At 36.8% G+C, this 23,214-nt stretch overlaps 1 protein-coding gene across 1 annotated transcript in view; it reads left to right on the top strand.

The window, feature by feature from the left end:
- Positions 1–22,513, top strand: part of LOC104495081 (tetratricopeptide repeat protein 27-like) — a gene marked incomplete at both ends in the record, with an annotated part of 26,402 nt that extends 3,889 nt beyond the window's left edge. The window contains 6 exons of the mRNA XM_010138001.1: positions 2,452–2,581; positions 9,902–10,042; positions 12,709–12,811; positions 15,236–15,400; positions 19,720–19,856; positions 22,401–22,513. Of these exons, the coding sequence (XP_010136303.1) occupies positions 2,452–2,581; positions 9,902–10,042; positions 12,709–12,811; positions 15,236–15,400; positions 19,720–19,856; positions 22,401–22,513 (789 nt within the window). The remainder of the gene's footprint in view (positions 1–2,451; positions 2,582–9,901; positions 10,043–12,708; positions 12,812–15,235; positions 15,401–19,719; positions 19,857–22,400) is intronic.
- Between the last annotated feature and the right edge of the window lie 701 nt (positions 22,514–23,214).

Here is a 23,214-nt window from a genome sequence, read left to right as displayed (position 1 = left end):
AAATGAAGAATTTCCTGCTGTTTCTGCAGCTTGCTTCGATGTATATGAATTGGAAAAAAACTATTCGGTGTTTAATTTTGCTTTGGCTTCAGTAATTTCTGGCTTTGTTAAGAAGAAAAGAAACTCTCTCAAAACCTGTAATCTAATCACATCTTAATCATAGCCTGGCTATTGAGTATTTTCTCATTCTTGTATTTTGTTTATAAATTCTAGCATTATATATGAATCTGTTTTGTCAAATACAAGTGCTCTCTTCTTTATTTTGAATTTGAGCAAGATGAGATATAGCAGTATGAGTATTACAGTGGAGCGTATATAAGCATCTCATTTTACATCATGGATCACAGTCCTACTGGGCTTAGTGTAAACACTGTTTAAAAAAAACAGGCAGCAAACCCCCCATTCTCTTAGAGAAAGGACGAGCGAGATGGATGGATACAGACATATGTCTGAGGAAATACGAGAAATTAAAGTATGTAGGTCACCATAGTAAATGGGACATGACCAGCAGTCCTGTTGCTTTTCAGGCTGCACGAAGAGCAGCTTTCAGGCAGTCTTTGGGAGGTGAGCATTTGCAAGTCTGCATTGTAAGTGTGAAGAGCAGTTGGAGAAACAGAGTGAAATCTTTTGGGGAGCGGGGGGTGGGGTGGGAAATAGGGTATAGCTGGGGGGCTATCATTTGCAGTGATTACAGTTTGGAATTGACTTTCTGATATAGAATGAGTGATAAAGAGACCAGAAGTTGGTCATGGACCTGAAAATGGGAAAAGTAGTGCAGTTGGTGATGACAAATTTGCTAGTGGGAAGACAGCGTCCTAGCCAAAGTAATCAGTAGTTCCAGAGGCCTTCTACATGCATGTAACTGTGTCAGGACTTCAAGCAACTTCTCTTGCTGGATAGATACCAGCAATGTTAAAATAAGTAAATAAATATTGGTAGGAATAATAGTGTAAATGATAAAATAATAAAAATGAGTCTTCGGAAGACAGAAGAGCATCTGTAAAATCACAGTGCGGACTTGGCTGATTATTTGGTATGTTGTCTGTCAGAAGCTTTGAAGCTTAGTTTATCATGAGAGAATGATTAGAAAGTTATGTCTTTGTGGTGTGTAATGGTGATAATTTAGTGTACAGTAATTGTTAATGCTTTGTGTTCTTAAGTTTAGAAGTGTAATGGTAATCCTTATGTATTCAAATAGTATGTGCTGGTAGATAGTTACTGGCTGAATAATGACAGCTGGTAACTGTTACCTTGTTTGACAAGAACTCTTTCTACCAGTCCTTGTTCTATAACTCTCCTGAAGGCTCTGGGTTTTCTTGATCACCCTTGCTTTCTCATTGTTCTACACCTTTTTGTCATTTTCCTGCCCACCAGCCACTTGTTTGTGTGTGGCTTTTTGATTTGATTAATTTAAGGGTTGTATAACACCTTATCCTCTTGTTTCCCCTTGCATCTTTAAGTCCCTGTTTTACAAAGGAAAAGAAGACAAGGTTTTTCTAATTCAGTTATGCTCCTTAACATTCCAATTTTTATATCAAACCGGCACAATTAAAATGTTAACTTTTTGTAGGCAGGAGGCATGTTATGTATGTGACAGGGCCCTTGTTGGCACATTACAGCACAATAAGGTTTTAAGCTGTTAAGAATTATAAAACAAATCAGAGGTTTGTGTCCGTCCCTAAAGTCTTCACCTGTTAAATTGACCGTTAAACTCTGAGGAATTGTGCCCTGCCTTCTGGAGACCACATAGATTATTTGTTACTGAAGGTTCATAAAGAAATAGTATCATAATGATGTTAGATGAGCTTAGTCTTGTGAATAAGAAAAAATTTACCATACTTAGTTTCAGGAATGAAACAGTCTCATAAATCCATCTTTAACATACTGTGATTTAAATTAAAAAGCATGGTTGAATGAGAGAATATTTGCTGCCAAAGTATCTGAACCAACTTGGAGGTGATAACTGAACTTTTTTGTTCATTTAATTGTTTTATTATCGGAGTGAAAATAAACAGCTATGTCAAAACAAAAATAAACAAGCTCTTTTGGAACACCTGCTAATGCAATATCTTTTGTCTCAAAATGCTGAGGATTAGATGTGTCATGAGAAAAGGTAACTACTGTGCAATAGGCAAATACAGGATAATCTGCATCCTGTGCTAATCTCCTCCTGATGTCTGATGGTGAGATACAGTCTTCAATTTTGAAACGTGATCTAACTTTGTTTCCAAAATGTTTGTCTTTAATTACAATCATTATAAACAAACGTATTTCCAAGCCTCTTAAGTCTGTACGTGCATTTTTGAATAATAATTTCATTGTCTTTTCCTAACAAGAGAGTCTTTTTTTTTAAGGCTGAGGGTTTTGAATTAGTACAAGAATTAATCAGACGTTGTAGCATTTAATAAAAATGTAGTATGTTGCTAATTGCTTTTCTTATCTACGTTGCAGGCAGAGGCTGACTTTTCTGCTTGGTGTGGGCAGTTTGCAGCTCTTTGTTCAAAGCAATTGGACTGGGCCACCTCCTCAGTTAAAGCTTCAGGACTTTTTGCCACCTGCATTGTTACAGAAATTCTGTGAGGTACACTTATATTTTAATAAGCTGTTCTTTTCCTGTCACTGCTTTTCACAAATAATCGTAACACACAGATGCATCAGAGAAGGCACATCTGTGAAGCACAGCGCCTGTGTGAATTACCTTGATTGTTGATCCTACTGGCTGCTATTGCAAACATCTTCAGCTGTATTGGTTTTATAAGCAGTGTCCCAAAAGTACTTATTCTTTATTTAAGAGATTTCCTGCTGGAAATGTTGGTTTTGGATGGGGAAGAGATGTTTATTACATGGGAGTGTTTACCCAAAGGGTGTTTGCAGTCAAACTTTTTATATATTCATATTGGGATATTGTCTTAGCTGGAGCAAAGAAAGTTAATAGTTTGAAATTTTCCATTTTTAGGGTGAGGTAGAAGCTGCATATCTTGTGAACAGCTGAATATCTGGCAGACACCAAGAGAACAGTAGATTTAGATTCTCAGTATCCCAGTAGGGTCATGGATGATGCCAAGTGAATTGTAATAGTATTAGTACAACAGCAATGACTTGGAGCTTTTGAAAGAGGAGGGCAATGAAGGAGATGAAACTGAGGATTGTCAATTTTATTTATTTATTTAGCAACTTTTTGTGTAATTAATCAACACCATAACTTCTTTTTAGTGAGGTACATATGTTGTTTGTCATGGCAGTACCACAGTCCATCTTGTGATTCTCCTGCACCTGTGGTTCAGCACAGTTTCTTGAGCATTAATTTTTCTCTTGGAATTAAAGCCGTGGTAAAATATACTGGTTACTGGGGCATGTCAGGGAAGAATATACCCCTAGTCTCTGCTAATGCTAAATCTGCATGAGTTTGAATTTAGAATTTTGCTGTGTATAAGGCATGAACCATGAGTACTGTGAATGCTGTGACCTGTGGAATTGAGAGGAAGTTTGAGCATATGAAAAGTTTCGCATAACTGTTGGATCTGTGTTGCATTGTTATGGCATGTTTTTGCAAGAATTTCCTATTTTAGAAAGTTGGTTTAGGTTCATTTGCAAGGTTGTATTTCTAAGTAACTAATTTCAATACAATTATCTCTCCCTCTTTTTTAAATAGGTGTTTATCAGTTTAGTTTTAGAGCTAACATGGTGTGTATGTAGGCTTACTTTCTTCTTGATTTTTTGATACTAGAAATGTAAATCTCATCTTCCGACTAAATAAGTAACAGTGGAAACCAAGTGTCCTAAAGTTTCTAGGGTATAAAAAGAGTTAGAAATTTTACATTATGGTATTACTGAGGGGAAAATGAATTCAATTTGCCTTTATATATAATAAAGAAATGCAAACTAATTTCTTCCATTCTCTTTATAATTTGTCTATAATCTTTAATATTATAGAATTAAAATATTCTTATCTGTGGGTGCTCTTTCCTGAAGAACTGTAGTATTTGGTGTTAGTGTATACCTGCACGCTGTGGTCTAACAGAGGTTGCAGCCCAAGATAGTAGTCATAGAATTGCTGTCATTGACAGAGTTCACAGACCTGTGAAATACAATGTTCATAATTTCTGTTAATCATCCTATTTATTGTCTGTCTTAACGGAAGAATGCGTTACTAATTACCTGTTGAATATGGGAATACATGTCTCCTGTTTAGTTTGTTACGTTTCTGCTGTGGCTGTGAGTGTAATGCATTGAAAGATGTTTGCTTATGCAGAGGTGGTAGTTCAAAAACTAAATTGGCAATGTAAAGGAAAACAGACTTGAGCACACTTGATTTCTAATGAGAACTGCATCAGACTTTGATATTGCTGCTAGGTTTAGCTATTTACACATTCAGGCAGATGTTTACCTTTATTTGTATTACTGCTTTTTATATTATCTTTTTTTTATGCTTTCGTGTTTTTTCTTTCCGAGAGCACTAAACATTTATGCATTAAAATATCCAGTTCTCTTCTTTATTAGATGTCTTAATTCAAAAGCTTTTGTATGTTTTTAATTACCCTTATGTACTTTCTTTTCCTTCCAAAGATAGCTATATATATAGTTTCCTTCCAAAGTTAGTGTATAAACACTCTGTAAAACTGACATTTTTGTGCTTTCATAAATCCAGCTTTCCTCTCTTGCATACAGAGATAATCTGAAAAAGTGGGTTAAAAATATAATTCTAGCTTTCTCCATCTTTTTAATCTTCCATATTCTGCCACCAAGACTGATACAATCCCTTTTAAAATAGATTTTCCATTTTTTAGGTTTTCAAACTAAAATGGTCTTTTCCCATGTCAAGGTTAAAAATTGTCTTCATGTTTCTTTTAGACTGCTCTAACTAATATCGCTAACTTCAGCCTTACAATGTCTCGTTTATTTCGGGAATATTTTAAAAACTGTTATTAGTTTTTTCAAAATGCTTTATTGCATTAGTCTTAACTTTTTTTTCAGGCTATGTAACTGCTGCCATTTCTGTCTTTTGAAAGTTTCACCTCTGGGTCAGTGGCATAGTTTCATTTCTGTTTCCAGATAGCTTCTTAATGCATCATTAATTTCATATGAGTGCACTAAGACTGCATGAGACTATAATTAATTTCAGTGAAGAACAAATAAAATAGCATCTTTTGCTGGTAGGGGCCTCTTGGATGTCTTCCATGAACAATATTCACGAGTTGTGTATATTATTTCCCATGACCCAAATTGATTCCAGCCTTCTGTAAATTGCAGTTACATTCATGTACTCTTAGGCATTCTTTTTATGTCCTGCAGAACTGGCTTGTGCTTTTCTGCTTTGAATCCACACATGAAAGTAGTTCAGTAATTTCTAAACAGAAGACCAGCTAGTGTTTTAGTTATTAGGTATCTCAGTTTTCAAAAATAACTTTGAGATTTTACCACACTGATACTATACTGGGTATTTTAATAAGTGGATTGTGTTAAAGGAAGATTTAAAAACTACTGGATTTCGGTTGAAATAGATTAGCAGTTCTGGCTTTGGGGTTAGACTAAAGCACTTTTAATAGTAATGGGCTCCTTGTGTCTTAAAGAACCGTGACTGTCTCTTTGTGTGTAAGAGTACATGCAAAAGGTACAGAAAGGTACAGAACAGTTAAAATTGGAGCATGTTTATTCTGCCATAAGTTTCAGTGTTTCTGTGTGTTAGCTCATGCAATTAAGTTTAGTATTTTCAGTAGATGAACTGGACAAAACTGTGGATTGGACTAATTAAGAACACCGATGACTGTAAGAATGTTCTGAGGACAAGCTGCTTAATTAAAGCAGCTTAATTAAAGTGTGTTGTCTGATATATATTCATAAATAGGATATATTTGGTATCAGTGAGAAGCTTCAGCTGGAAGAAGATCCCAAAATGTTAATTGATAATACATATAAATAGCTGGTAGGAATCCTCCGAATACACAGCTCTTGCTGGCCTTTTTGTAACTTCCAGGTTGATTCCAAACAATGATTTTTGGGATGCATTTGAATAATTCTTTTTCCTTTATACTTATTACTGTTTCTTTTATGCATTAGTTGATCCTTGCTGGGAGAGACTGAACTATTACCACACTTCTATTCATACCAATAGCCATGGTAACAATTAATATGAAAGTACTACTGTCTCAAATCCAGTATGATTCCTTCGCCTTATTAATTCATTCTGTTGGGAATTCCTTTTTCAGGATATAAATGCTTCGCTGTCGTTAGTATAAACTAGCCAGAAGGAAGAAAGAGTTGAATTTTAGGCTTACTGATGTGCTGTTTGAGTGCTGGTGCTCAGTAAGATGCAGGCTTTTAAGATTTTGCAAATTTCTCCCTCTTGTGGGCAATATAAGGGTGGATGATAAAGGCTAAATGTGGAGGTAGTCTTGTAAGCATTGATAATCTGCTAAAGCAGCCTACACTCTTGCCCTGCATTCCCTTGCAGAGAATATATGAAAGGGAGATTATTATGTAAGCACTTGGAAAATACTCCCTTAAAAATGGAGTAAGCACCCTCATAGGGAATAGGAACAAGAGTGTTCGTAACTAAGTACTTACACGTGTAGCACTTACAGGGAAGACTTGCTTACTGTAGCTCATCTTCATTACCTTTGGTCTGCAACTCAGCTGCACACGGGTTACCTGTTGCTGGTTTGGATTGTGAAACTGGAGACCGCCTCCAGTGTCTCTCTTGCCCTCTTTTGCAGAAAGTTGGAGAGAGGAGGAGCTGCAAACAAAACCAATTTTTCCATCCCTTTAAAGTCTAGAGAAAGAGCGAATACTGTTCCAAGGACCAAATCTTTGGCTTATAACCTTGGTATATCCTCTATCATTCTGGAAGATCTATCACCTTTGCTTTGCCAAATGACAAATTGTACTGTTTAAAATCCAAGAAGCCCTGTGTGTAAGGTGTAGTAGCGATATCAAGATTCCTTATTTCGTAGTTTGTTCCCCTCAACAACCATCTTTAAACCACTGTTCCCAAGCCTTTAGTCTGGCTTTTTCTAGCTCTCTGTATGTCTGTACTTACCTTTTTAAGATTTAGGAGACGGATTCCCAAAACTGTGAAAGAGGTGATGAATTAGGAAGGCCAGTTCAAAGCAGTTTCTGATACGAAAGTAAAGGCGTACCAAATGTTCATCTTGCCTCTAGTCTTGCCACTATCATTAGCAGAAAAAGGACATTAAGCCCCTAAACTAAAATTCTTGTGCTCTTTTCTCAGAACTATTGAATGTGAATGGCAGAAGCCTTTTTTGGATTAGTATCATTACTCAGACGGTAATGGTTGTACTTGGAAATACTTCTGCAGTATTGTTAAAATTGAAATAGCCAAGAGTATTGTCCAGCTTGCAGCTGATCTGGGGTTTCAGTAGTAGCTACTTAACAGTAGCCATTGAATTACATTGAATTAAGTTGAATATATAACCCTCGGTGTGTCAGAGATTAAAAATGTGTTTAGACTGAATTGAGCTTCATTTGTCTATTTAGTCCAGAGGTCGTCCAGCAAAACCACCTGCAGGTCCAACAGAAACTGTATGATTAGCTCAGATTTCTCAGCATATGTTCATAAAGTAATTATCTAGTATATGTTTCTGTGCTTTAAGAAAATTATTCCTGAATAGATTAATGACATGATTTGATGACAAGTGTGGTGAAGAATGGAAAGACTCAACAATCTAACCCAAGTTTACTAGGTCAGGAACGTTGTTAGCAAGTCTTGGGGTGTAGCCATTTTGAGATATATGAAATTTTTGAGCTCTATGAGATAGGTTTGACACTTGGAAGAATTAAGTACTTAACCACAAGAAGAGAAGCTCGAAATTTCTTTTTACTCTAAGCCAGTGTTTTAGGAGCTGTGTTTTCGTTCCTAACTTTTCAGCCCTTGAAACTGCAAAATCTTAAGTGTCTACCTCTTATACGTAGCTGTTCTTGAATCTTAAAAGACTGCCTTGGGGCAGTAAATTCTATTGTTGCGATTCCACACTGATAATGCAGTCTTAGAGCAGGATCTAGAAGAGTGAATTCTGGTTTAGGCTTTCTCAGCTAAGAGAAAAGGATGTCTGCTTTCCTGTATAGGATTTGATTCATGGAAAAGAACATGGAATTGTTAAAATAGAATGTAGCAGTTCTTTGGCTCTGAGATTTGTTGGCTTATTGTCAAGGCTGTGACATGTCATCATCTTTCTCTTCTCCCTCCCTTGTTACATTCTGTCTGTTGCATTAGTTGGACTGAGCGCTTCAGTGAAAGGACTTGAAATGTGAATTTGAGATTAATTGATTGCTATAGTGCTTAAACAAGTGTAGATTCTTACAGCATAGCAAGGCTGTTTTAGAAAATGGTCCTATAACAAAACTTAAAGCTTCTTTGCTTTCATAGTATTTTAAGTGTGGTCTACTTTGATTATAGAAATAATCAAAAAGGAGCAGACAGGGGAAAAAAGGTTATCTTGAACTGAAAATTATATTAAGTGTCCTAGCATGTGCGTGTATTTTAAAAATGAATTTTTAGAAGTACTAAATGATGACTTTTTCAATTGGAGTAGAGATGTCGGTAAGGCTGTTCCTTTCTGAATCACTAAAGGTGGGAGGGATCTGGTATACTTAGACTTGGCAGTTTCTTTCTTTCATTCTCAAGTAGTTTTTCAGACTATTGTAAACTTTGTTTTCCACAGTGGGATTGAAATGACTGCATGATGTCATGCAAGAATTCCCTTTTGAGTAAATAATTTAAAGTCTTGGGTCATTGTCTACAAAATAAAAGTATTTTCAATATTAATGCAAGATGAATAACAAACCTAAACAAATCAGAAAAAAAGCCTGATGATTACTCTGATGTTAAAAAGTGAACTAGGGGAATAATGTGGCTCAACAGCTTTTGTCTTCAGTGTAACCTGTGGGTAAAGGTATTGAACAGAGTTTCAAATAACTTAGGAATAGCATTATTCTTTTAATTTAAAAAGCTGAAATGGGATTCAGGTAACTTCTATCCTGGTTGTGTAGACTAAATAAGAATCTTTCCCAGACAAGTGACTTCAATGCAAGCTGTCATTTAACCTTCTCCTCTTTCACTTCTGTTCCCTTTTCTTGCCCCTTTCATACCAACTGAAAATAAAAGCCCTACTTTTTTTTAGTTTTCAAAGGAAATCTGCCATGTGAGTACTAGGAATAAACTGATGAACTGACATCTCCCTGAGCCTGAAGATAAAGTGCTTGAATGCTTTTATTGCGTTAAAAGGGAGAGAAGAATAGGTGACTGTCAGATGACAGTCACCACTGGGAGACAGTTTCCCTGGAGAGCTACCTCAAGCCTATTAAGTAAAAGAATTACTGTAGGGAACATCGTACAGGAAAAGCAGGGAGAGGTTTTTATATCTTGGTCAAAGGGAAGAATGGCTCTAATATTGCTGCCCTGATGCCATGCCAACAGGAAGCTTCCTCTGGGGAAATATCTAACACATTGACATCACTGGAGGAATATCTAGTGTATTTGAGTGCTGTATGATTAATTTAATTAACAAATTATTTTATTTTTATGTTCACGAACTGAATGGCATGGATTTACCAAAAGCTTTTCTCCTTAGATCATGGAAAGGATTATATTACTGGAATGTGTTTGGGAGTAGTGTTGATTGGATATATGCATTTCAGGTGAGAGGAAATCAGAGTCTTTCAGATCATGTTCATATGGTGTATCAGGACAGCAAGAAACACAGCAGAATTAACCATGACTTTTGGTAAAAGATTGAGACTCCAAGCGATGGTGATTTTTTTTTTTTTTATGTTTTAAGCAGACGTTTTCCTTTAATACATGAGGTGTAATTTTTCCTAATTCTTTATTACATAAATTGTTTATAAATTTACTTAGGTTTTCTGAAACTTGTAATTTTTCTTTCAGCCAAAAATGCTGAATGCAGCTATTCTGAAGACACTGGTTCTAGATGGTGAATCAATCTATACCTTGACTTCTCATCCTATTTTGCTGCTTATTGCCAGGATAATCCTTGTGAATTTAAGACACAAACTTGCATCTCTTCAGGTAAGAAATATGTGACTAATAATTATGACTGCCAGCTACTCATTAATTGGTTCTCTTTCTTTTCTTCTTACCTCATCGAATCAGTATAACTTCCATTTCTTTTTCTGTAGCACTGGGGTTTTTTTCCTCTAAGAAACAGTTCAAAGTGGTTACAATTAAACGCAAGTATCTTCTTCGTGAAGATGAGCTATTTTATTGTCTACCCTCAAAAAGGAGAAGGATGCCTTCATTACCTGGAAAAACTAGAAAATGTAATAGGAAACAACTTTTTTAAAAGATGCATACTTTGTGATATTGGGGGGCAGGGGTTAATGTAGCATGTATATATATTATGTCCTTTTTAACAAGCACTGGGCTACTGTTAACCATTACTGTAAGAATTCTCAGCCATGAATTCTAGATGCCAAGGAAATTCTTTTGTTTGTCAATGCCCTCTACCTCTTCTGCAGTCATCCATGTAGAGGCGACCTTAATTATCTGGTTTGTGCTTGTACATTAAAAAGAAGACATGATGAACCTCTTCTTGAGAGGGTTTTTGTCTCTACCTCCTTTATAGATTAGCAGCAGGCTGGTTTGTAGCAGGACTGTCTGGAACTGGAATTTTAGCAGCAGCAAATCCTCTTCACTGCATTCCAGTTGAACAGAATTTGGCTGAAGATCAAAATGCCACATGGTGCCTCTTTATGCCTGGCTGACAACATCCATTCCCAGCTGGGTCCTTGTATGAGTGATGAATTAAACTGTGTGGGAGATTTTTGGCTGTACTGCATTTCTGGATGCCAGCTCTTCCATCATTTTCCCTGTTATGCACAGATGAGTGTTGTTGCATTTCAGCAACTGGGTCAGTCAGGGAGGCAGAAAATTTACCTGATATAGAGAATTCCCTTGCTGCCTCCTCTCAGACTGACTTAATGGGGGGCTGCCTTCTACTCTCCGGTGCTTCAATTACTTGTGGCTACATCAAGTTTGGATAGTAGTTCAAAAGCAACAACTGATAAAACCTCATTTGATCAACAGGTTAATGTGGCAATTAAAGCTTGCCATTCTTTCTCGTTTTAGCTGGATTCAAAGGAAGTCTCTTAATACTTGCTTCTTTAAGATCAGTGCAAATTTAAAATAGGGTAAAGTTGTCTGAAATATATTATCTAAAGCATTAATAAAGCCCTGTTTTATTAAAAAATACTTTGTTCATGGAAGGTTACATGCTAAAGTCATCCAAAAATTCTTGACTTGGCTCCCCAAAAAACTGAAATTGCTAATAGAATATTGTGCGGATCTCAGCTGACTTTCCAGAAACTTTATAAATATGTTCTCTCTGATTCTAACATTTGAGTGGCAAGCATCAGGCCTCAGGAAATTGTATCTTTAAGCTGGATACCCAGTTGTGTAGCAAAGTGAATACTTTATTGTATAAAACTAAACTGAAGTAAGTTGAAACTTGTTATTTAAATTGCATTTAGGTGCTTCTAAATAAGTGATTGAAATGTTGGGATTTGACCCTTCATAGTCTGTCTGTGTGCTTTTATTCTGTTCAGCTTGATACCAAAAGTCATCTGTCATTGCTTTTTGGGATAGATGCTGCTATTCTTTTTGATGGTTTCTTCTTAAGGACATTACAGTCAACTACATGTGATTTGTTTAGATGTTTATGCATGAATACTGTACAGCCCTTCGGTCACTCTGATGTAAGCACACCTCTGTAAAAAGTTAAGAAGATAAATGCTTCTCAGAAGCAATCAAACATCAGTTTCAAAGAAAATGGTTGGCATGCTAACAGTAGCAGAATAACTAGTAATCAGTAGCAGAATAAATAGTAATCATTAGAGTCTGTGTAGAGGTATGCCCTATCATGATAATCTTAAGTGTAATTTTGAGAATATTATATTAACTGTTAGCTTCTCCATGCATTTCCACCTGGCGCAGCTAGAGAGGGGTAAAATATGCTGGGGAATTTTTCTGTACATGGCTTTCTAATATCAGGTATTTGCCCTTCTGAAATTCCACATGCAAACATCAGTACTTTCAGTCGTACTTGTAAAGTGTTCTCAAGAGCAGTTCTGATCCTGTTCCACACCTCTTGGTCTCCTTTCCACCCCCATCTGAAGAAATAAAGGATTAAACAGAACAGGAGGAAATGCATAGAAGGGCAGCACTGGATGATCAGAAATACTGAATGGCTTCCATACAGAAAGTAGCTAAATAGTCTAGGACTGTTCAGGCTGGAAAGATTACTGAAGAGTGAAATCATTAATGTGACACAAGATAAGCAGGAAGCAACTTTTTCTCTTTTTCTGCTCCAAGAACTAGGAGGTATGAAATTAAAGTGGCTACTCCAAAATCGGCACACAGGAGTATTTATTTATATTCTATTCAGAGTTTCTTACCAGATTGTGGTTCTAAAGATCTACAAGGTTCAAAGAGCAGCTAGAGAAATTAACAAAGGAAAAGTCCATCAAGCTTGTAGAGCAGTGTAGAACTGCTTGAATACGTTCATCTTTATGCTAGGTTAGGGCTCAACTTTAATATAAAACAGCTATTCTAGATGGGTTTATATTTTTTTAGAAATTAGAATAAAACAGATTACAAAATCTATGTTCTAAAGCCACTTTATTTTTGAAAAGGATCAACACTTGTTATTAATTTGAGGTATCTTTATTTTTTTTCAGATGTTATCTTGGTGGACTCTAAGATGTGTCAATATTCACCAGCAGTTGTTAGAGGAGAGATCACCTGAGCTATTCACTCTTGCCCAGGCCTGTATAAAACAACGTATGTTTCTAATTACTCGGTTTATTGGCCTACAATATCATGGGGGAGGGGAATTTGTAGACTCAGCTCTTCAACATGATGCTTATAGGATGTTCATGTAACTGTGGAGAGGGAACAGAATTCACTGAAGTCTACAGAGACTTATGGCATGTGCTCTTTTCCAGCCTCTAAGATGAAAATGGAAGTATGTGATTGTAGATGAGGTTTTCTTCCCCTGTGCTTAGCACTGTTAACTTATCATAAGCTCACCTGGGCCCATTCTGTACAGTTTTCATTCCTTACCTAACAGCTTATTTGGGTTTGAAAAGGGAAAATGTCCTTGTTCTTCTGAATCTTCACGGAGAAGATAAACTGCTTTGTTTCCTTTTTTTTTTTTACTCTATCCCCACTTAAGTTCTGAAATTTGTTACCTCTCTGTGATATATGTAGAGAAAATAAAACTAAATTATGTATGTACTGATGTTTACAACAGCATAATGTAGAATGTTAAAATGTCAAATGTAATATCTCTTGTTTTTTTTCTAAGAGTCATAAACTCTTATATAGACTGGTTGTTGCAGCTACTGATAAAGCTGGAAAAAGGAGGCAGTTTTTTATGTACATTTGCCCCTCACCGATTAGTTAGCTAAAGAGTCTTCATTTAATTCCACAATCCTGAAATATTCTGAAAAAAAAAAAGTTGAATTTTCTATTGCATTTAGAGATGAGTTGTCATGTATTTTGACAAAGGCATTTTCTAATACCTCATAGAAAACCCCATTTTATTTTTTCCTCATGTGAATAGGATTTTTGTCCTTTGGGAAACCATCACAGTGGCATTATATATCTATAGAGTGTGAAAAGGGGGCAAAGATGGTAGATGTCCCAAATTATTTGCTGTGTTTCCCCCACTCTTTTGAGAAAAACCAAAGCTTTTGTTAAAAAGGCAAATGTTTTAGGGTCCTGTGAACATTATTCTCTTTTTTTAAAATAGAATGTGTTCTATAATAAATATGGACAAAAGCAGTAAGACCTCAGATTGTTTTTAATGAAGAGTGTATATTACTTAGATGTGAGGTTAGCATTCAGCTAACTTTCTTAATTTTGTAGTGATGTGTCTGAAATGGGCTTTGTGTTAAAAGCAGCGATTAAATTGCACAGAGTTTGTTTTAAATAATTATGCTTTCAAGTGATTGTTTGTAAGGATTAAGTTGTAACGTAACCTGCTGCATTTTCTATCCTAGTTTACTAGAAAAGCATTGGAAAAATATTTTTATATTACCTGTTTGCTTTCATTACACAATCTCTAAATTCAGACTTTGAGAAGTTAAGTTACTAGGCAGGATTATCCATGCAGATTCTTACTTACTGAATTAAAGCTGTGTAAAAATATGTTCAGACTTAGCAGCTTTCTATATTAACTGAAAGATTTTGAGAATTAACAAGTACTCAAGAAAAGCCTAGGAGGTTTAAACAATAATATCTGTTCAAGCTAGAGTTGACTGCCAATCTCTAAATTTAAGTCAGAGAAAAATGTTTTAAAATATATCATTGATAATGTTAGCTTTTAATATAGTAAGACTTAAAGCATATTTGAAAAATTAAGCATCCATTAAGTAACACAGCATCGATGTTAATCTTGGATATTAGTCTTTTTAGGTGCTGTGGACTTTTGAAAAAACTATGTAAGTATCTTCTGGCAAAATAAAGAAGTAAAGCCCAAAGTAAAAAATCCACTTCCATTATAAGAATAATTCGCATGAATTGTTTTCAAATTACTGGTCTGTATTTTACTTTACAAGAATATTATTTTGTCATTTGCTATATTTTGATAAATAATTTACAAATGCTTCTATGCAGGATGAAAAAAAAATCAAGCCTTCTTTCATGAAGATTTCAGATTTATTTGCGACGGTATTTTTTCCTGTTTAGATAGAGAACACGATCTTTATCACTCAGCAAATCAGTAATTATAAAAAACCCCTCACCCAAGCAGAACCCAATGAAAGAATCCCCCCTCTAAAGAGTCCTAGGTTCCCATTCAATCCTCAATGTGCTGGTGAAACTTTCCTTTATGACACCTGCTACTTAGGGGAAGGTATTACCTCAGTATTGAGTTCCTGGTTCTTTAGCAGGTACAAGACTGCTAAGGTACAACAAGAGTTGTTTATTTCCTGCAAAAGTAAATTATTCCATTTCAGTTTTACTGTAAAGTATAAGCGAAGATTAAACTTCTGCTTATTCTAGTAGTAATCCTTAACTATAAAAACGCTGTAAACAGTGCATATATTTTATACGCTGACTGTGGATTTTTACATGGATAGAAGTGTAAAGAACAACAGATCGGCTCTAAGCGTGACAGACTTTCTCTCCTGGTACTTTAAACGTATTTTAAAAATACCATTCTCCTGGACTGCACTGATAGCTTTTCTTCTTAATTTGCAGTGACAGAGGCAGAAGCGGTGTTCACAGGTGATGAAAGCTGGCACTTAGCAGTTCAGTTCCATCTTGAGTGTGCCTATACATTTTTGTATTACTATGAGTATAAAAAAGCTAAACAATGTTTCACTATGGCTAAAGACATGACAAAACTGCAGATTAATCTTACAGGTAAGTTTTGCTTTTACAGGCTATGAGGGTGGTTGGTTGGACCAAACTAACCCACAGGTTGTTGCGTTTTTTTACGTATTCAAGTGAAAAAGAACTATATGATAAATAATTTTGTTTGGAGACACAGAGAAGTCTGCATGATAATTTGATGAAGTCTTTCACTTTTATGCCACTAGCCTAGATCTACTCCATGCAAATAGCATTTTAAAGTCACTTCCAGGACTACTGTTATCACAGGAAATAAGTAGAAAAGTCAAATTTCTGATGAACAGAAATGTCAAGGATTCAATTCCTATGGAGACTTTATAATTATCCTTTCAGAACCTGTTTGTTGGAGTAAGGCAGAGCAGTTTTCTGCACTTGCAATTTCATTTAAAATAACATCTATAGATATGAGTCTGTCTGGTCTAGCTGGTCCTATGAGGTAATCAAAATGACATAAAATGCACACCTTTTCTGTGTGAGAACTTTCTGTATTTCTACTCCGGCACAATCAGCCTTTATATAGTTTTTGTCCTATAGACTTATTAGTGGAGAGCACTAAGGAACTGAAACTTGCAGCCTCCTTACCTATTAGACCACTGTATGTCATAAGGCTAGCTGTTCTTTGATATTTAGATTGGAGCTGTACCTACCGTTCCTGCCCATGGACACACTTTGTCTGACCCTTCAGTTGAGACCTGTCTGGCTTGGGAGACCCCACCGGAGGCACATGCCACCACCAGCACAGCTCTCAACCTCACAAGGGCACGCAAGTTGCTGTCCTTGAGCAGGCAGAGGTCACCAGCATTGAGGCCATGTTGCTGAAAACGCAGCTGCGCTGGGCAGGGCACGTCTCCAGGATGGCGGATCACCGCCTCCCTGAGATTGTGTTCTACGGTGAATTCGCCACCGGCTGCCGCAAGAGAAGAGCTCCAAGAGGAGATATAAGGACTCCCCCAAACAACACCTCAGCCTAGGCCATATTGACCACCATCAGTGGTCCACCCTGGCCTCCAGTCAGGAGATTTGGAGACACACCACACATAACGCTGCTGTCTCCTTTGAGAGCACGCGTAGAATCAGTCTCGAGGAGAAAAGACAGTGCAGAAAGAACCATACCTCGACTGTTCCACCCAAGGAGACCTTCCGCTGTGCTCTTTGCAACCGGTCTTGCCTATCCCTCATTGGCCTTTTCAGCCATCAGCGCGCTTGCAGTAAGCGTGGGTAAAGCCCTTCCCAAATCTTCATCCACAAAGCCAAGCCATGATGATGATGTACCTACCCCTGCTTATATACTGAGTCAGTTTAATATTTTAATTACAAAACAATCACGAAGTAAACAAATCACACCAAAAATACCCACAAATGCAAACTCTTATGGAACTTCATGCTTATTTCTGTAAAGATTTTAAAGGATTATTCTGAAGAGTCTGTAATCTAAATCTTGTGGCATGTTTTTATGTAACTATGTATAGCTTATATGCAATGGTATCTGCTTAAAACATAGGAATAACTTCCATATATTCATTTGGAGGAATTCCATGCATTTCAACTGATCCTACCTTTTTTCCTATGTACAACATACTCTGTATGTGACGTGTTCCATGTGTGGCATGTACTGCAAATGTGATGCTATAAGATAGTTTTGTCTAAAATTAAGCTAAATTTTTTGTGTTTTTTTATTAATAACATCAGTGCCTGTGATGACACTGAAGGTATAAAAATTTCTTTAAGAACAAGTAAAATCAAGTGGCAGGTGGCTATTCACTGATATTCCTCAGCTTACAGCTAGATGTTGGATTTTTTTTTCCTTTAAAAGTAGATTTTTAGATTAATACTTTACTTCAGTCTGACCTAAGAAACAACCTCTTGTTTGGAGGGGAAAAAAATTTGGATGCAGTGGAATTATTTGTATTTTTGATTACCAAGAGGTTAGGCTAGTCTCAGAGAAAGATTTTGGCAATAAATTCTCTTGGAAAACGTTGTGAAACTCCTTAAAGATCTGTGGTTTATCTCCGTAACTATTAGAATAGTTAAGAAGGATGTCTAACCTGAAGGCGAATGAACTGAACTGGACATGTGGGAATTGCTGGCATTCTAGACAAATTTATCTGACACGCATGTTTGGGCTAAACAGAAAGAATGTTACATCATCAAAAAATACTTTGCTTTAATGTGAAATTTCAACCTCTAGTAAGGACATTTTTAAGGCTTTTGGGAGGAATTTCCTTTTTAGGAAGAGATTTTAAAAAGTGTTTTATTTTTTAATATTTGTAATCCTTACTCATTGAACATTTTATTATGTCATGGAGATTTATGCTGTTCTTAGAGAGAAAATTTAGAACCAATGTTTTCCAAAGTTATTTTAGAAATGTGTGAATAAATCATACTTGTTTTGTCTTGTGTACTTTTAAGTCCAATTAATCCAGATCTGTGCTGTATTCATCATTTATTAAAAGACTATTTATGTCCCTCACAATGAGTCACAACCATCAATAAGTCCACAAGACAATTTCTAGTAAAAGAGACGACTGTGGTGGTTCTTGCATATAGATTTTCCAAACCAAATGTTGGTAGTACAAAATAAATGTTAAGATCAACAGATCTGGAAGGTTAATGTTGAACTGAGATCTGCATATTGTCTGTGTGTTGTTTGCGGACATCTCTGGGAACTTGTAGTGTGGAACAGAAAACAGTCTCTCTGTGTAGAGAGACTCTATATCATGAGAATTTATGGTGGTATAAAACAAGCAAATTTTTCCTAAGCTTAAATGTGAGATATATTTGAAAAAAAATTGTTTTGTCCCTGTAATAGCAAGGAATTCTTTGCTTAAAAATGAAGTGGGGATGGGCATGCATCTCAGGGCATAAACAAATCAGTAGCTGTAAGGTAGCATGTAAATTTATCAGTAACCAGCATATCTTGGCGAGTTTTATTCAGCTATTTAAGCAGTAAGACATAAAAGGAAGCGAATTACAGTGTATTGAGTTTCAAGCATTGTTAAAATAGAGAATGGAGTGCTGCTGTGTAAAAGTAGTATGAATCATTATCCAGTATTGCTTTGTGTTACCTCTTCTCTCCAGTATGCCCTGTGATTTTAAGGTGATATTTTTAGAACCTTCTTTTCTTCATAAACTCTTAACACAGGACTTCCCTGTTAAAAAAGGGTGATTGGCAGAGAAGGAGAAATCAGTTTAATTTTTCGTTTCCCTACTGCTCTGTTTCCACCTTCAGGAAGAAGAGGGGTTGACTGCTATTTCAGTGCCTGTGCCAGATGATTCTTGCTGACAATGGCATTGTCCACAGACCTTTGTTGCATGAGCTATCAGTAATCATTGATGTAGATTGTCCTGCAGAATTTTCAAACTGATGATGAGACTAAGAACTTGATCTTAATTGGTTGTGTAAAAGCAGCAGTGGAGAAGCATTCAGTACTGTTTCTGTTGCTTGACTTTCACAGTTCACGTTATTTGAGCGTTGTATCATCCTAATAATTAGCAAGCAAACCTCCAAATTTTATATTTTTTTACAGGTTTTTTTTTTTTAGCTCCATTTTGGATCTGGTTAGGATCCTGTTATTCTAAGTTACTATCCTGCTAACAAGGGAAAAACAACATGTTTTTCTTTTCCATCTGGTATGTATGTCAGTTGCCACCCTAAGAACTAGTCAATGTTGTCTGAGGGTCAAATAAGAACTGAAGAATTAACACTGAGAGCATTTTCACACTGTGCATTTGAATACTGTATATTTTGAATATTGATTAATTTAGTAGACAGCCTTCGTTGGTGTGCTGTTTCACTCCCTCCCCATGCTACTTTTGCAGTATCTTGTGCACTGTATTGTCGTAACATCATGTCTGCGATCCCTCTTCATAGACTTAGGTCCTCAAATGAAGATCGGAAATATTTAAAACGATAGTCTGTAAGATGATGTGGGATTTTCATTTCCTTAGATGTCTCCATGTTGTCATTAGCTTTTAGCAGGCACATTGAACAATTGTGGTTTACTGCTATGGAATAGTAGGGAACTGATGAAAATGACCGTGGGTTTTCAAGAGGCGCTATAGTGGGTCATGGGGAATTTACCTAAAAGTGGCTTTGCAAGAGCTGTCTAGCTGTGTTTGTAATAGGTATTTCTTTGTACGTCGTAGCTAGCAGTGAGAATGCCTGTAGTTCACTGCAAACATACCGAGCAGAGTTAAACCACTGATAGGTTTCATAATGTAATTCTCAATGTGTTCCTCTTTCTATTTTTTTTGTGAGCATCTGTCCAATATATGATGAGATTACTGGTTTTTAGTGTTCATTAATATAAATTTATATTAATTTTCTGTAGGTGCTTTGGGGAAGAGAACACGATTCCAGGAAAAATACGTTGCACAGCTTATTTTGCATGTCCAAAGAACGGACGAATCCCTTCTTGCTCGCAGTGAACTAAGTCTGGCTCCAACACCTCTAGAAAACTTAACAATGGTATTTGAGAAGAATTATTTTAATAACTTACAATGAAAATGTTCTATTTTTGGGGGTGTCTGCAAGGGGAAGTGTGTGTGGTGTCTAGGAAAAACCTAAGATTTCTGAAAATTTTTGGAAAATATGTGGGGCAGTCTTTTGCCTAATATTAAAAGACTTGAGGTAAAACGACATATGACTGACTGCAAGACAGATGTGGGTACTCAGCGAAAAGCATGTTGGCAAATGTTATCTTCTACAGTTTATGTATTAATTTCCAGTGCCTATGAATGATGGAGTTAGGAATACAGGCCAGACAGATTCTGAAAATAGCTTGCAAAGCATCACAGAAATGCACAGATTCGTAAGGACTAATAGAAATATGTAGTAACAGTGTGAAGACAGGTAATTGGACTGAGTATTCCTCCTGGTGCTAAGGGTGTGCTCGATGACCTCAATCATAAATTATTCAACAATCACTGAATTGGTTTGAGATGGCATTTTTCTTTCATGAGGAGAAATTTTGGTTAGGATTAAAAGTTGCTTGAATTTTCTAAAGAAACCAGAGATAAATTGATGCATTATGGTCCCAGATTTATTAAGTTGGGGAGCCTTTATAAAAAAAGTCATCCCTTTTTAGACTTCAGGTCAAGCACAATCTTAAGCAAAAGAAAGAATTTGATATTACTCCTCTATTTCTACACTGAATGCACAAATATCTTAGGAGAATATCCTAGGTTGTTTTGTTTGTCTGTTACTATGTCTTTAGTGTTGTATTTGATGAAAAGAGATTGTGTATATGTCACAGCTTGTCTTATGATAGAATTTTGTGTAGCAACCTGTTGTAGACTTCAAGTACAACTTACCTAGAACTAAACTACACGATGCATTGTTCTCAGATTTCCTAACTGAGATGTTGTATGACTTGTCATGCTAGCCAGCACAAAACACCATGCAACTGCTCCCTCACTCCTACCTCTGTCCGGTGGGGCGGAGGAAATACTACAAAAGGCTTGAGGGTTGAGGCGAAGGACAGGGAAGGCTTACTAGCTGTGGTCGTGGGCCACAGACAGGCTTAACTTGAGAAAACAAAATCAGTTTAATTTAAACAACAAAACCACTACCACTTCACCAATTGTATCAGAATACGACAGTGAGAAAGAACAACCAGATCTTAAAATCACCTTCCCTCATCCCTCCCTTCTTCCTGGGCCCAGCTCTGCTATGCTCTCCCCTGCAGTGGTGTAGGGGAATGGGGGTGTCGTCAGTCCCAATCTGTTCCATGTTGTTTCTGCCAGTTCTTCCTCCTCAGGGGGGGAAAACTCTTCGCACTCCTCCTTTGCAGCACTCTGACATCCCTCCCATTGGGAGACAATTCTCCTCGATCTTCTCCAACCAATGTGGATCCCTTCTGTGGGCTGCAGTCCTCCCAGCAACGGATCACTCGAGCAAGTGTCTCCCCCAGAGTCATACCCTTCTTCGGGCACAGACCCCTGCTCCAGAGTGGGGGCTGCAGAAGGGATTCTGCTCCGCTATTGATGTCTGAGGGCTGCAAGGCCTCAGTCTGCCTTCTCACAATGGGCGGAAGGGGAATGGTTGCTCCAGCTCACTGACCTCAGCGTTCAAGTGGTTGTCTCTCTCACATCTCACTTCTCTCTCGAACAAAACCCCCAAAACAAAAGAACTCACCCAAAAGTTTTTTTTTCCCCTCTTAAAGATGTTGTCACAGAGGTGCTGATTGGCTCAGCCTTGGTCAGAGGTGGGTCTGACTTGGAGCTGGGGGAGATTCTCGAAGCTTCTTGCAGGAGCCACAGCAGTAACCCCCTTCCCTGCTACTAAAATTCCACCAGACACAAACCCAACAAGCTATTTTTCCCAGTTATTCACAACTTTCTGAAGAATTTGCCTTTGTAGTCGATATCTAATGAGGACTTCAGAACAAAATAATGACAGTGTTTCAATAAAAAGGGCAACACTGTTTTAGGCTTAGGTATCACCTGGAATGGAATATATAATCCTTGCTAATCTCTGGTTGTTTTCAAACAAACACAAATTCTATGAACATAGTCATTTCCACTTATCGGCCACAGATTACTTTCTTCAAGTTAAATGACAGATAATGAATTTCAGGTAGCACACTTGTTTGTAGAAGTTGAAATGCGTACGCCTTAATTTGTTCCAGAGGAAATTCGATGGAGTCACAAGTACTTGTCCATAAGCAAACCTTTTCAGCGTACTCTTTCTTGCCCTTATCAGGACAAAGTGTCTGGAGGTGCTGGCTCAGTGGGTTTTTTTTCAATCTGTGTTTCTTTAAACAGAAAAAAAAAGTGGACCTCCTTTTTTTTTTAAAAAAGAGTAGGAGGACCAGTTCCCTGTGTAAAGAATTTAACTGTACTTGCAGAAGGTGCATGTTATTTAGTTGCACTTATGCTGATACTTAAAAAGAAATCCATACATTCCCAGAGGCCCATGGTCACTAGCCTGAAAATCTTGTTATGAAAGCATTTAACACTAATCTGTTTCAGCTTGTCTTTTTATCTCTTTAATTTTTTTCTCGTCTAACAGAACTATGATTTAAATGATGATACAGTGCTTAATGAGATAATATTAGCAGATGCTGATCAGTACCAGCTACCTGATTTGTGTGCAGAAGAGCTTGCTGTAATCCTTGGAATATGGTAAGTTAGTTCATTGTTACTTGAAAAAAAAATATTGCGTGAATCAATGTGATAATGAAATAATGGTGAGTTCATGACTCTGTTTCCTTCCTTATCATATAGTCTGCCTAAAATGCTAAAAGATTTGCTTATTCATGGCTAGCATTTTCAGTTATCTCAGTGAGCACTGGTGTCCAGTTCAGAAGTTCAGCAATGTTTCATTAATTGCTATATTGTTCTTTTATCCTGAAAAGGCTTCTTGTTCTTTGTTCCTCAGATTAATCTGTTTCCAGTGTTAAGTGGCATTAGCCATCATATGTTGATGACAGTTTTTGATAAATTTTGGAAACACATTTCAGAGAGAACAGACATAAAATACCTTCAAAGATGAATGGTGTAGTGGCTTCATATTGATTAGATTGATTAGTGGCTTTGGCTTTGATTAGTGGCTTCATATTGCTGTGAAAAGATGCCTGATCGTAGATCCTACAGCAGCAGATCCTAAATTCCACGCTAATTTCAGCTCCCGAAATTCTCTGGGGTGAACTGCTTAACCTGTCCTTGAAAATCAGAGCAAATATAGGCGTAGAAGTGAAATGTTTGTAAAGTCCTCTGCCAAGAGCTGACACAGTCATTAAAAATGCTTAAAACTAAGTTACAATTCTAGTTCAGATTCAAAATACAGCTTCAATTTATATTTGATTCAGTATGGAAAATCATTA

This window comes from Buceros rhinoceros, unplaced genomic scaffold, assembly GCF_000710305.1.
Source record: "Buceros rhinoceros silvestris isolate BGI_N320 unplaced genomic scaffold, ASM71030v1 scaffold11536, whole genome shotgun sequence".
Lineage (NCBI taxonomy): Eukaryota > Metazoa > Chordata > Aves > Bucerotiformes > Bucerotidae > Buceros > Buceros rhinoceros.
The sequence above is the reverse complement of the archived record's forward strand: the minus strand, read 5'-3'. Positions and strand labels throughout refer to the sequence as shown.